The 13,741-nt window shown below is 43.2% G+C and overlaps 1 protein-coding gene across 1 annotated transcript in view; it reads left to right on the forward strand.

The window, feature by feature from the left end:
- The window catches only part of ADAMTS16 (ADAM metallopeptidase with thrombospondin type 1 motif 16), an 806,542-nt gene that overhangs the window by 234,368 nt on the left and 558,433 nt on the right, over positions 1-13,741 (forward strand). The window contains 2 exon segments of the mRNA XM_029589991.1: positions 2,750-3,032; positions 7,111-7,310. Of these exon segments, the coding sequence (XP_029445851.1) occupies positions 2,750-3,032; positions 7,111-7,310 (483 nt within the window).

The following is a 13,741-nucleotide window of genomic DNA, read 5'->3' on the forward strand; positions in this document are numbered from 1 at the left end:
AACCTGTGTCTATGTTTGAATCCGTCAAACACCCTGAGTCTTCATCTGAGTCTTTTCATTTCTGCCCTCAGCCTCTGTCCATCCTGTCGCATTTGCTGTTTCGTATGGCAGGTCCAAAAGGGCTATCGAGTGGCCGGAGGGCTACTTCAGAGACCAACATTGTGTTGCTGGGTCTCTCCGATGCATTAGGTTCAGCAGAGGCCAGGGCTCCCTATCTGCTGGCCCGTGCTGGAGCATGTTTCGCCTGCCAGGGCGCTCCCCCAGAGCTCCTCTCCGATCGTGTCGAGGCACAAGGGTACACTACATCTCCCAGGAAATGGGACTACTTCACAGCGCTCCAGCAACATGTTCATTTTTGAGGAGCCCAAAAACTGTACAGAAAAACAGAAAATACTGTTCTTCTGTACTTCCTACAACTTGATATCATGGCGATATTAATTTGGAGTCCTGAAAAATTTGACCAGTCCAAAAATTAAAAAAAAAAAAATGTGGCAGCATTCAGGTTAGGAAAAAGGACACACAATTAATGAGCGTCCATTTTCCTAACCTGTAGCTGACAGCCACTTCTCTGGGCATCTGTTGCCAAGGAGGCACTAGGGGCACACAATTTCCCCTAGCATCTTCTTCTTATCACAGCAGCCGATCTAAATATTAAATCGTGTGCCCCAGAGAGGTCGATCGGCATGTGTTAGGAGAGCGGGTGCTCAATCATGAGCGCCCATTTTCCACGTGCCGATATTGCATTGGCCTGTATGGATCAGAAGTAGTAGCTGAGAATCGCTTGTCAATTGTTTACTCGTAATGATGCTTCTTTCATTAGTTCATTAGGTTACATGTCTATTGTCTGATGTAAGGTCTATGTCCTCTTTATCTGTTAACACTAGTATAATTTTGTGTTTTATGAATTGTGATCCACTGGCAGCTTGGTCTCTTGGGGGGTCATTTATCAAATTGCTATATGGCATTTTTGCATGCAAAAATCACCTTTAACACATAGTGTGATGCAAATTAGAAAAGGGGGAGGAATTTGTGGCCTGGCTTCATGATTGATGTTTTTAGCTCCTGGAGATCCAGCCTAGCTATCAGGGCCCTTCTACAACCACTGGGAGAGAGAGAGAGAGAGAAAGAGAGAGAGTTAAAGAGAGAGAGAGAGAGAGACTCTAGCCATAATAGCCTCATACTAGGTAGGTATTTATACCTCTATATGAGGCCTACCTAGTCACTTGAGGTGAGGTTTAGGTATTAGTGTAGGGGGTTAGGGGCCACTTTGACATTCAAGGTGAGACGTACGAACAGAACAATGCTCTCTTGTGAAGATTTGATGACCTTGTGCAAATCTCAACTTTGTGTGAGTTTCCTCATGCCGAAGTTCATCAAATCTTCACAAGAGTGCACTGTTCTATTCGTACGTCTCACCTTGAATGTCAAAGTGGTCCCTAACCCCTACACTAATACCTAAACCTCACCTCGAGTGACTAGGTAGGCCTCATATAGAGGTATAAATACCTATCTAGTATGAAGGTATTACGGTTTGTCTCTCTCTCTCTCTTTTTCTCTCTCTCTCTCTCTCCCTCCAGTGGTTGTAGAAGGGCCCTGATAGCTAGGCTGGATTTCCAGTTAACTATTAGTAAAGCTGTGTAAAAAGTGAATTTTTACTTTCTGAATATTGTTTCAATATTCATTATTAATTCCAGAAATGCTCAGCAAGACTTTTAGTGGAATATTTTCCAGTGTCAATGTAGAATTCTTCAGAATTAAATGGATTTTTTGCATTATTTTTGCAGCCATTTTTAAGAGAAAATGGAAAGCCAGAAGAAATATGCAGAAAAATGTTTGAAGGATTTTAGTCTTTAAAAGAATATTATCACTAATTTTTCTAAGTAAATATTTTGCTGAAGTACATTTTTGACAAGAATTTTTTTTCATACATGAATCAAGGAAAAAATAAAGAAAACTAAATAAACTAAGCTGTGAAATTTTCCAGCATCTTATGTTTTTCTAATGAATTTATATTCACAGCAATCATGCATTAGCTGAGAACTATTCAGTATCACTACAACAAACCTTCTGGGTCTTTATGGTAAGAGATAGAAATAAGAAAAGATCAAGAGCCTGATTTACTAAGCTCTTCTCATAAACACAGAATGGGAAAAAAAAAGCCTTGTAAATTAGACCCACAGTTAGAATTCTTAGCAAGATGAGTGATTTATTTCTTGATTTGTATGGCAGAGTGATTTTCTACACAGATAGAGGCACTTAGCAGTCATGGGTATTAGTTCTAACTAAGTAATGATAATGATGTACTGAGGCAGCCTTGCAGCTCTGACGCATGTTGTAGCATAGGGGACTCATGTATTAGTTGGCTGTCAGTTTTAGGTGTGCCTTGAAGGAGATGCATTCAGGCCCTGAGGGAAAAACTTTGCTTGCCATTACAGGGATAACTTCTGTTAGAATTGGAATGGTGCTGGAAGATACAGATTAAGGAGTGATTTCCTATAGAACTGTTTGCTAGCAAAGGGACAAAATTTGCCTGCCTGGTCAATCATCCTGGAAAAAGGGTAGGGTAGAGAGAAGGGGAGAAGAATTCAGTAAAGATGCAAAAGAACTGCATTGTCCTTGCGTCAATATATTTGAATACTATAAATGCTATTTATTATTAGTCTTTTGTTTTCTTACTAGTACATGATAGCATGGTAGATTTGGGGATTGTAATTATAATATTGTGTTCAATATGTTTCTCTCCTTCTAGTCAGGCCTGATTAGAACACAAGAAACAGATTATTTCTTGAAGCCACTACCTCTGCACATAGCACATAAGCACAATTACTCTGCACCTGTTGGACATCTCCCCCATGTATTGTACAAGAGGTCTGCTGAAACCAAACTGCCCAGTGACAATGAGGTGACCATGGTGGAGATACAGAGAAAACTGGAACATCATGACCAGCTTCATCAACAAAATCAAGAGCAGTACAACAGCTATAGACATGGGAGACAGCAAAAACAGCACTACTGTGGAAGGCGCAAGAAATGTATGTAAGGATATATTTTAATCTTACAAAAGGAAAAACCATATTGACTGTCTTGTTGACCATCTGGTTGCTATCTAGTTATATGCAGACCAATTAATTCAGCATACAAAGTAAATAATAGAAAGCAAAAGTCACATACTATTGAGATTTTAGTTAACAAATAAAAGCAAAAAAAACATACAGAAAGGGGTTCCTTTTTATTGGTCTAATGTAATACATTTCTTGACTAATATTTCAGGAGCTAATACTATCTTCCATGGGTCAGAAGAATACAATGAGTAAAAGATGATGTTTACCAGAAAATATAAATGAATCATAAATATTATTCCAATGATAACGTAAAGTGGAAAGTGGGGTATTTGCCGGTGGGGGGGGGGGGGGCGGAGACGGAGTTTGATGGGTGATCAGAAGGTGACAGGCAGTATAATTTTTATGGCTCATAATGAGTTAAGAAACTTAGGCCTTTGAGTCTGTTCTCAGTTCCAAAATGTCTGAGATCATTTTAATTACAAAAGTCTTATGTTCCTGGATTGTTTTCAGTTTTCCTTTATTAGCCTGATCAAGAGGTCATTGATGCAGTGGTCAGCAACACTAATTTATCCATAATATTGAGAGGCAGAGATACTGATGCAGTAGTTAAATGACTTCATTTGCAACTTTGTCATAATATTTTATGAATAGGCTATTGTGGTGTAGTGACATGTAACATGGCCAATGCAAGCAGTCATTCTCATCTATACAAAAAAATGACACCATGTACCACCCTAAACTGCCTGTTATCCCATATCACTACTATATTTTTTATGAAGTTCGGGGTTCATGTCAGTTTGGGGATTTTTTTACAGAATCCATTTTTAATTATCAACCTGTCTTGTGATTGTCAATTAACAGTGTCACTCTGAGAAAGCAAATAGAGAGAGGATATTCCCTAAAAAAGTTCTTCTTATTACATATATAAAGAAAGGAAACATTAACATTAACTAAACAAAACAGGTAGATCACAGTGGAAAGTTATTTTCAGAAAGTGAGTCAAAGTGTCTGGCCACACTGGTAATCTATGAGAAGGACATATTAGCATATTCATATTTGCATGCATATTACCATATTGTATCATTACCTTCCTTACCTTTCACTATCTAATGTGCAGTGCCAGTTACATACCTCATCCATTAAACATGTTTCTTAGTAACAGATGTTCTTCATGCACATCTATACATATAAATGTTGAGTGGGCATTGTCCCTGGAAAGCATGCATTGCTTAAATTCCATTCATAACTTGGCTCCCCGTGGTTTTGCACCCTGTGGATTTGAAACCGCAAACAGCAGGAGGGAACGAACAATGAACTGAAGAGGGCAGGGGAGGGGGACATATATGTGAAAGAATGGCACTTACTGCTCACAAAATATAAAAATCAGCATGAAACAGAATAGAAAAACAGGAAAATAGTGTGCAGAATAAGCTTTATAGCTGTATGTGTGCAATAATTCAATTTAGGCTACATTTAGTATGCTGGACATCTTTAGAAAAAAATGAGAGTCTCTTATATGACTTATGCATACCTTATGCATTCTGAAATGTGGAATATATTTCAGGTTTTTCAAGATAGAAACACAACTGGGAAAATAATGATAGCATTATATTTTTATACTGGTTTATTTCCATGTGAACTTTGCTTTTAGAAAAGATGGACAGGGTGAGAGATGACATTGACAGGGAAGTAATGTGTTCGTATGAGTGATTGTCTTCTTTTGGGAAGTGCTAGAAGATGTTAGCTATTAGATGCAAAGCTGAGATGAGGGTGGGGGCTGTCTCTTGGAGCAGAATCAGAAGTACTGTCAGCAGTAGAACCTAGGAGTAAGAAGCATGCAGGAGTTCTGCTGTAGACCCATGGCACTGTCAGAGGTGGAATGGGAGCAGCCTGAAATGGACTCCCAGAGACTGGAGCCCTGGGAGAGAGAAAGAGAGAGGAGGAGGATGGGCAAGGAGGAGAGGGAGGTGGGGGATAGATGCTGCTGAGTGTTTGAAAATAGAAAGGAGGATATAGGGAATAGGGGAGAACAGAGAAGAGGATATTGGGCAGGAGAAAGAGAGAGAAACAGAGTGGGACAGATGCTGCTGGGTTAGAAGGATGGGGAAAGTTAGAGGAGAATACAGGACAGCAGAAAGAGAAAGGAGGATGGATACTATTGGACTGGGTAGGAGGAGAAAGAGAGAGATGGGTGACGGATGGGGGAGAGAGAAACAGATGAGCATAGTCACTGCTAGACTCGGGGGAAAGAGGGAGAGAGAGGAGGATACTGGGCAGGACAAGAAGTTAGAGAGGGGAATGGTAGTCAAAGAGAGAGAGATGGGGGGATGGATTATCCTAGGCCAGAGTGGGAGGCTCCTTGGATAAAAATGTTTGCCCATACCTTATTGAGTGTATCTTGCAGTAGAAAAGAGAAAGATACAGTTTTATGGTGAAAGAAATTATCCTTTAATTCTAAACCGTTTAATAATAAGAACAATAAAACATTTTTGCTGGTTTGGTTTAGAAGCTATACTTATGAGTTAGTAAAAATACATCTGAGACTCTCTTAGGCCCCATCCACGCTCAGCATCCATTCTGAAAACTGATTTTACTAAGCTGGTTCAACGCACCCATTCTCCTAACTAAGGGGATTATTATCCAAGCTGCATTATGGGCTTTTTGCGTGCATTGAGGCATTTTTTGCGTGCAAAAAGCAGCACCATAACGCATGGTGTTATGCTAATTTAGAAAAGGTGTGTTTAGGGCAGGATTCCTGGCCAAGTGAGCTGGCTTCGCAAGTTGCAAACCCATATCGCACAGTTTTAACGCATCTAATAACTACACCTCTTTCATTTGCATTAAGCTGTGCAATATGGCTTTCCCAGGTAGAGAGTCCATCAAGCTAGGTTGACAGAACATTGTAGAAATTTCATCTTTGGGTGAGTTTCCTCACTCCGAAGGACATCAAATCATCACAAGAGTGCACTTTTCTGTTCGTATGTCTCACTCTGAATGTCAAAGTGGCCCCTAACACCTACACTAATACCTAAACCTCACCTCGAGTAACATATAGAGATATAAATACCTAACTACTAGATAGGCTTTATAGTTAGTCTCTCTCTCTCGCTCTCTCTAATAAGTTATTACCCATACCCCTCTTCGTATTGCATGTGATAGTTTGATGAATCCTGGTTACCAAAGGGCATGTTATTTCATTTTCGGAGTTTAAAGGGAAAATAGTGCTGAATTTGTTCAGGTAATGATTCTTCACAAAACTATATTAAAGATTTACCTCCTAAGCAGGTCTCGAACTGTTTGAATGGCTTCATATTGAGAAAACAAATTGTTCTTTCTGAATGTTAAGCTGGTCTACATTGGACAGAATTTAGGTAAACTATGATTATGTATGTGAGGAGGCAGGGTGTGAACCACAGCAAGCATGTATAATTAGTCTGAAATAGGTTTAAACTTAACATTGCTTCTTTTTCTTTCTTTTTTTTCTAAGAGCTTTTGCATTTATTTCCTTTCTTTTTTCATTCTTTCTCATATATTTCTGATTTGTAGAGCAGGTCTCCTGTTATCAAGCATATATTGAATGAGTTCACTTCCTCCTGTTATGTTACCTTTATTCTAATTTCTTCCTTTATCTCAAACAACAAAGAACTAAAGTTAAATAACACCAAACTTTTAGCAAAGTTAGAAAAACTAGACTTGACTTATAACACTCACCAAATAGTATTTATTATGATATAATGTTACAGTATTTTGGATGGCACCTGTTTAAGAGTTAGAATTCTAGACACTTTACTCAACATAGTTTTTTGTGCCTTATTGTGAACCGTTGTGATGGCTCTCGCTTAACGACGGTATAGAAAAGATTTTAAATAAATAAATAAATTAGAATTTCTTCTGAATTATATGAATTCTGTGAATTTCTTGGTTGTTGCACATATGATTTGGGAAAGCATTTTACCGTAGTTGAGTGAAAAATCTTGGTATCCCAACATATTTTATTTTCCTTCTGCCTTATTTCTCTAGGCCTGACAAATAATCTTTTCTTTCACAGACATGCCTAAGCCTCCCAAAGACGACATCTACATCTTGCCGGATGAATACAAGTATCCACTACGAAACAAACGCTCACTTTTGAAGGATTCCAAAAATAAACCGCTCAATGTGGAGACTCTAGTTGTAATTGACAATAAGATGATGCAAAACCATGGCCATGAAAACATTACCATCTACGCCCTGACTATACTCAATATGGTAGGATAGCCCTTCTTGTTGAGGCCATTTGGGTAATTACATTTTTCACAATATGTTATTTATTTTTAGCATTGCTGTTCAGTTCATCTAGTACTGGAAGATTTGTGGGATTTGCATTGTGATAAATCAGAGAATTGTTTTGTGGAAAAAAAATAGATTTAAAATTGAGAAGTCATTTCATTAAGTATGAATGCTTTCAGTGAGATTAAGTAAAAAATAAGTTGGAATCACAATCAATGTTTATAGATATGTCAGTTACAAAACATCATATGAAGAGAACTTGCTGCATAACATTGAAATATTTATTATAGCCTATATTGCATATGACAAAATATGCATAATTTAATATCTGAGCATATGTACAATAACCAGTTACATCCATAACAAATAGAAAATCCACATCCCTAGGAGACAGACACCTCAACAGATGTTTCTGCTTCTAAACCAGCCTGTCATAGAAATTAAATCTGATCTCACAACAGGTATTGGTATTTGAAATTTAATTACTTGTTTTTCCAAATCTGAGTTCAAAGTGAGTTGCAAATCTGGTAGAGTAGATATTTCCCTACCTCCAAGGGTTTGCACCTGAGGCAGTGACAGGTGAAATAATTTGCCCAAGGTCATAAGGAATATCAGTGGGAGATGTGGGATTCGAAGCCGGGCTTCCCTGGTGCTCAGCCCTCTGCTATAACCATTAAACTTCTCCTCCCCTTCAGATCTCTGGTGCAACAAAAGTTCAAAGGTTCCAGATTCATCAGATGCTGATTTCAGCAGCATAAAACAGTAGTAGCTTGTGATATTATTTATATAGTACCATAGTAAATGATAGCAGACGAATACCAAAATGGTCCATCCGGTCTGTCCAGCAAGATGTTTAGGGGTTGAAACTGCCACTCCATGTAGGTTACTTCATTTCTATCCTCTAGCTCTGTGTTTATTCCATGCCCTCCCGAATTCCAGTACCATACTTGTCTTTACCACCTCTTCCAGGAGCGCATTCCATCCATCCACCATCCCGTCCATGAAAAAATATTTCATGATGCTGTTCCTGAGTCTAATCCTTTGGAGTTTATCATGACCCCTAATTCTACAGCTTCACTTCCATCCACAAGGGTTTGATTCCTGTGCACTTTTAAAACCTTTCAAGTATTTAAAAGTGTGTATCATATTTCTTCTATCTCTCCTCTCCTCCAGAATATGCTTATTTATGTCCTTCAGTCTCATCTCATATGGCTTTTGGTACAGGCCCCACACCATTTTGGTTACCTTTTTACTGGACTGTTTCTATCCTAGCTCTGTCCTTTTTGAGATATGGTCTACAGAGCTGAACATAGTACTCCAAGTGAGATCTCATCAATGACCAGTACAGGGGTATTATCACCTGCTTTTTTTTTGCTGATTTATTCCTCTCTTTATGGAGCCCGACATCCCTCTGACCCTAGTCATCACATTGTGACATTGTTTTGCTACCTTCTGATCATCAGATTCTATCATACCGAAGTCTTCTTCCAGGCCTTGCATATCAGCCACTCACCCCCCATCATGTATCTCTTTTGGGTTACTATGTCCAAAATGCATGACTGTGCACTTTTTCACATTGAATTCCAACTGACAAACCTTGGACCACTCCTCAAAATTTCTTAGATCATTTCATTTTCTCTCTACTTCTTCAGGTGTGTCAGCTTTGTTGCATATCATAGTGTCATCCACAAAACAGACCGTTTTCTTTCTAAACCCTCCACAATATCACTCACAAAGATATTGAATTGAACTGATCTTTGGGATACTCAACTTGTCATTTTCCTCTTCTGAGTAGGCTCTATTTACTACTACTCATTATTGTCTGTCAGTCAACCAATTTCTAATCCATTTCCCCACCTTGGGACTCACTCCCAGGCTGCTCATTTTATTCATGAACCTCCAATGCAGTATTGTATTGTTTTGTTTTAGATTTGTTATGATTATTATTGTCTTGTGATTTTATGATTGATATTCTATGTTTTAATTGTAATCCATTTAGAATAACCCTGGCTACATAGGCAGAATGTAAATTCTTTTATAAATAAAAACATAGATATTTGAAAACTGCCTTCATCTACTCTTTCTGTGTGTAGAATGTAGTGCCTGTACATACGCACTTGTTGTAATCCGGAAGTGGATCCTTAGGCCGACCGTCGTTGGGAGGCGGTCGGGAGGCAGACACGCACAGCCGTGGAAAGCTCTTCGCCTGGAAACCCGTGACGCCCCCAGAGGAGCTGTGAACGCCCGGGTCGCTAGGACTTAGGTGACTTCGCCCTGGAAGTCCGAGGTCCCCCCAGGAGGAGCCCGTAGGGACCCGGACCGCTGGGACTTAGGAGAGAGGCTGGCGTGGAAGGAAACCCGGACCGGAACTGGAACAGGAGTGAAGGCAGGAGAAAAGGTGAAGACAGACCGTGATCAAGGCAGGCAGCTGGAATCAGAAGCGAGTGTCAATCCGTGGTCAAGGCAGGCAGCAGGAATCAGAAGCGGGAGTCAGTCCGTGGTCAAGGCAGGCAGCAGGAATCAGAAGCGGGAGTCAATCCGTGGTCAAGGCAGGCAGCAGGAATCAGAAGCGAGGGACAAACCGTGGTCGAGGCAAGCAGCAGGAATCAGAACAGGAACGCTGAAACTGGCAAGCAGGAACAGGAGAACCTGGAACAGCAACTAACTCACAGAAGTGACCTCGTTGCAAGGCAAAGCAGGAAGGGCTGGAGCCGACTTAAATCCCCCGCCTGTGCTGACATCATCCAGGGGGCGGTTCAGCACATCCGGGTGCTGGACTGTCAAAAGGCCGGCCCTCGCGCGCGTGCGTTCCCCTCCGGGGGAGGAGTCATCTGCGGGACTCGGCGTCTCCCACGAGGCAAGACCGTCGCCATGCGGCCAGGCCGGCCCCGGATCCCGCGGCTCGCGGCAGGACCCGGACCCCGCTGAGGAGGTAAGGACCCGGTTGCCAACGCGGCGACCGGGGCCGTAACAGTACCCCCTCCCTTACGCCCCCTCCGCAGAGGGCCTGGCTTTCCGGGATTATCCAGATGGAATTGAGTTAGCAGTGATTTATCCAGGATATTCCGAGCTGGCTCCCAAGAATTCTCCTCGGGACCACAACCCTCCCAAGCCAGAAGGTACTCCCAACGACGGGCGTGGAAGCGTACATCCAGTACCTCCCGTACTTGATACGTGGGCTCGTCAGTGGAGGAAGAAGAAAGTGCATCAGTCGTTGGTTGATGGAAGCGTGAGAGTACCACAGGCTTCAATAGGGAAACGTGGAATACATTATGTATGCGAAGGGAAGAAGGAAGACGAAGTCTATAGGATACCAATCCTATTCGCTCAGCGATTTGAAAGGGACCGCAGTATCTAGGTGCCAACTTACGGGATCGGTTAGGTAGCTGGAGATTTCTGGTACTTAACTATACCTTAGTACCCGGTAGAAACACTGGCGCTGGACGCCGGTAGCGATTGGCGCTTCGTTGAGTTCTTTCCGCGGCAATGGAAAGTCTTTGTTGGATTGTTTTCCAGCGACGATGGATCTGATGGGCTACTGCCAGTGCAGCTGGTGAAGGAACAGTAATTGGAACGGGAACCGGAGGCCTCGGATGGCGCCCAAACACTATCTGAAAAGGTGTTTGCCCAGTCACCGAATGGGAATGGTTATTGTAGGCAAACTCGGCCCAGGGAAGAAGAGAAACCCAGTTAGTCCCTTTCTCGGAGATGAAGCTTCGGAGGAAAGTTTTCAATGAACGATTCATGCGCTCAGTTTGTCCATTACTCTGAGGATGAAATGCAGTAGACAAATTTAGCTGTACCCCAAACTTCTTGCAGAGGGCACGCCAGAAAAGGGCAGTAAATTGCGGCCCTCTGTCGGATACTATACTTTGCGGAAGACCATGGGCCCGAAAGATGTGTTGCGTGAATAGGATGGCATGTTCAGGTGCCGAAGGTAATTTGGGCAGTGGTACTAAATGAACCATTTTAGAAAAACGGTCCACGGTGACCCATATCACAGAATTACCCTCAGATGGTGGTAGGTCCACTACAAAATCCGTGGTGATGTGGGTCCACGGTTCTGTGGGTATGGGTAGTGGCTGTAGAAGGCCCCAGGGCCGGCCACTAGGAGTCTTTTGTCTTGCACAGACCGGGCATGAATCCACATACAGACGAACCTCCTGTCGTACCTTGGGCCACCAGTAGTAACGGTTAAGAAGATCGAGTGTCCTCTCTCTTCCGGCGTGACCCCCAGAGAGAGAATCGTGAGCCCAGGCAAGAACTCTCTTGCGATCTCTGCGAGCAACCACTACTCGCCCTAGAGCAGATACTGTGGTACTGGCGACTTGGATCTTGGCAGGGTCGATGATGTGCTGAGGGAAATCTTCTTTTCCCTCCCGTACTTCGTAACGGGACAGGGCATCCGCCCGGACGTTTTTCGCGGCTGGACGATATTTCAAGATGAAATTGAACCGGTTAAAGAAAAGTGACCAACGTGCCTGCCTGGGATTAAGTCGTTGGGCTTGGTTCAGGAACTCTAAATTCTTATGATCCGTGTAAATGGTTACAGGGTGACGAGACCCCTCCAGCCACTGTCTCCATTCTTCTAGTGCCAGTTTAATCGCTAGCAACTCCTTATCTCCTATTCCATAGTTGCTTTCAGCTGGGGTAAACTTCTTGGAGAAGTAGGAGCAGGGTAATAGATGTCCGGAACAAGAGTTCTGAGATAGGACTGCCCCTACGGCTATATTAGAAGCGTCCACCTCGACAAAGAAAGGCCTTGTCGGGTCCGGATGTCGTAAACAGGTGTCCTGGAGGAATGCCTCTTTCAGGTCCTCAAAGGCTTTACAAGCTTCTTTAGGCCAAGCTCGACTGTCTGCGCCCTTCCTGGTCAGGGCAGTTAGTGGTGCCACCAATCGGGAATAGTGAGGAATAAAGTGTCTATAGAAGTTTGCGAACCCCAGGAATCGTTGCAAAGCTTTCAATCCCACAGGACGAGGCCATTTCCTGATGGCGGACACCTTGCTGGGATCCATACGAAATCCGGTTGCTGAGACAATATACCCTAGGAAGGGCAAAGACTCTTGTTCAAAGAGGCACTTCTCAAATTTCGCATATAGATGATGATCCCGCAAGATCTGGAGCACTTGTCGAACGTGTTGTCGGTGGGAGATCAGGTCAGGAGAGTGAATGAGGACATCATCCAAATACACAATTACACATGTGTGCAGTAATTCCCGAAGAATCTCATTCATTAAGTGTTGGAACACCGCGGGGGCATTACACAACCCGAATGGCATCACTAAATATTCATAATGCCCGTCCCGGGTGTTGAAAGCGGTCTTCCATTCGTCCCCGGGACGGATACGAACCAAGTTGTAAGCCCCTCGGAGGTCCAGTTTAGTGAAAACCCGGGCTCCCTGGAGTCGGTCCAATAATTCAGGAATTAACGGAAGCGGGTAGCGATTCTTCTTGGTGATGGCATTGAGGCCACGGTAATCTATACATGGCCTCAAAGAACCATCCTTCTTTGCAACGAAGAAAAAACCCGCCCCTGCGGGAGACTTCGAAGGCCAGATGAACCCCTTAACGAGGTTCTCAGTGATATAGTCCGACATAGCCCTGGTCTCGGGCTGTGACAAAGGATATACTCTTCCCCGAGGAGGGGTGGAGCCTGGAAGCAATTCAATCGCACAATCAAACGGGCGATGCTGTGGTAACAGTTCCGCCTTCTCCTTGGAAAACACATCAGCGAAGTCTGCATATGGAGCTGGTAATAATGGACCGGCATGTGCCAGTGGAATCTGTTGCCCCTTTCTGGGTTGGATGCAGGAGCGGAAACATTCGGGACTCCACCTGGTAATTTGGAAGTCTTTCCAGCGGATTTCAGGAGAGTGTTGTTGGAGCCAGGGTAAACCAAGGACCACAGGGTATACTGATTTTTCCAGAATCAAAAGTGAAATCTTCTCGGTGTGAAACAAGCCAGTCTGGAGGGTAAGTGGTGTGGTAATGGTGGAAATGCTGCCAGCCAGGGGCGTACCCTGGATCGAAGTAACCCTTAAAGGGGGTTCTCGAAGCTGTGTGGCGAGATGTAGCTGTCGCACCAATTCCTTTGTAATAAAGTTCCCTCCAGCCCCTGAGTCGACGAGGGCTTGCGTCTGGAAAGAACCTCCGGGATATTTCAAAGTTACCGGTACTGTGCATTGAGGAGCTGCATTGAGACAGCCTAGGGAGCACTCCTCTCTTATACCTAGGCGCGGGAGTTTTCCGCCCGTTCCTTGCATTGAGCGAGGAAGTGACCCTTACCGCCACAGTACAGACACAGCCTCAGATCACGGCGGCGCTGCCTCTCTTCGGGTGTCAAGGATGACCTCCCCAGCTGCATGGGCTCCTCCGTGGAGGTCTCCGCCGGAGTGTTGATACCACGA

Source organism: Rhinatrema bivittatum, chromosome 2 (assembly GCF_901001135.1).
Source record: "Rhinatrema bivittatum chromosome 2, aRhiBiv1.1, whole genome shotgun sequence".
NCBI classification, from domain to species: Eukaryota; Metazoa; Chordata; class Amphibia; order Gymnophiona; family Rhinatrematidae; genus Rhinatrema; species Rhinatrema bivittatum.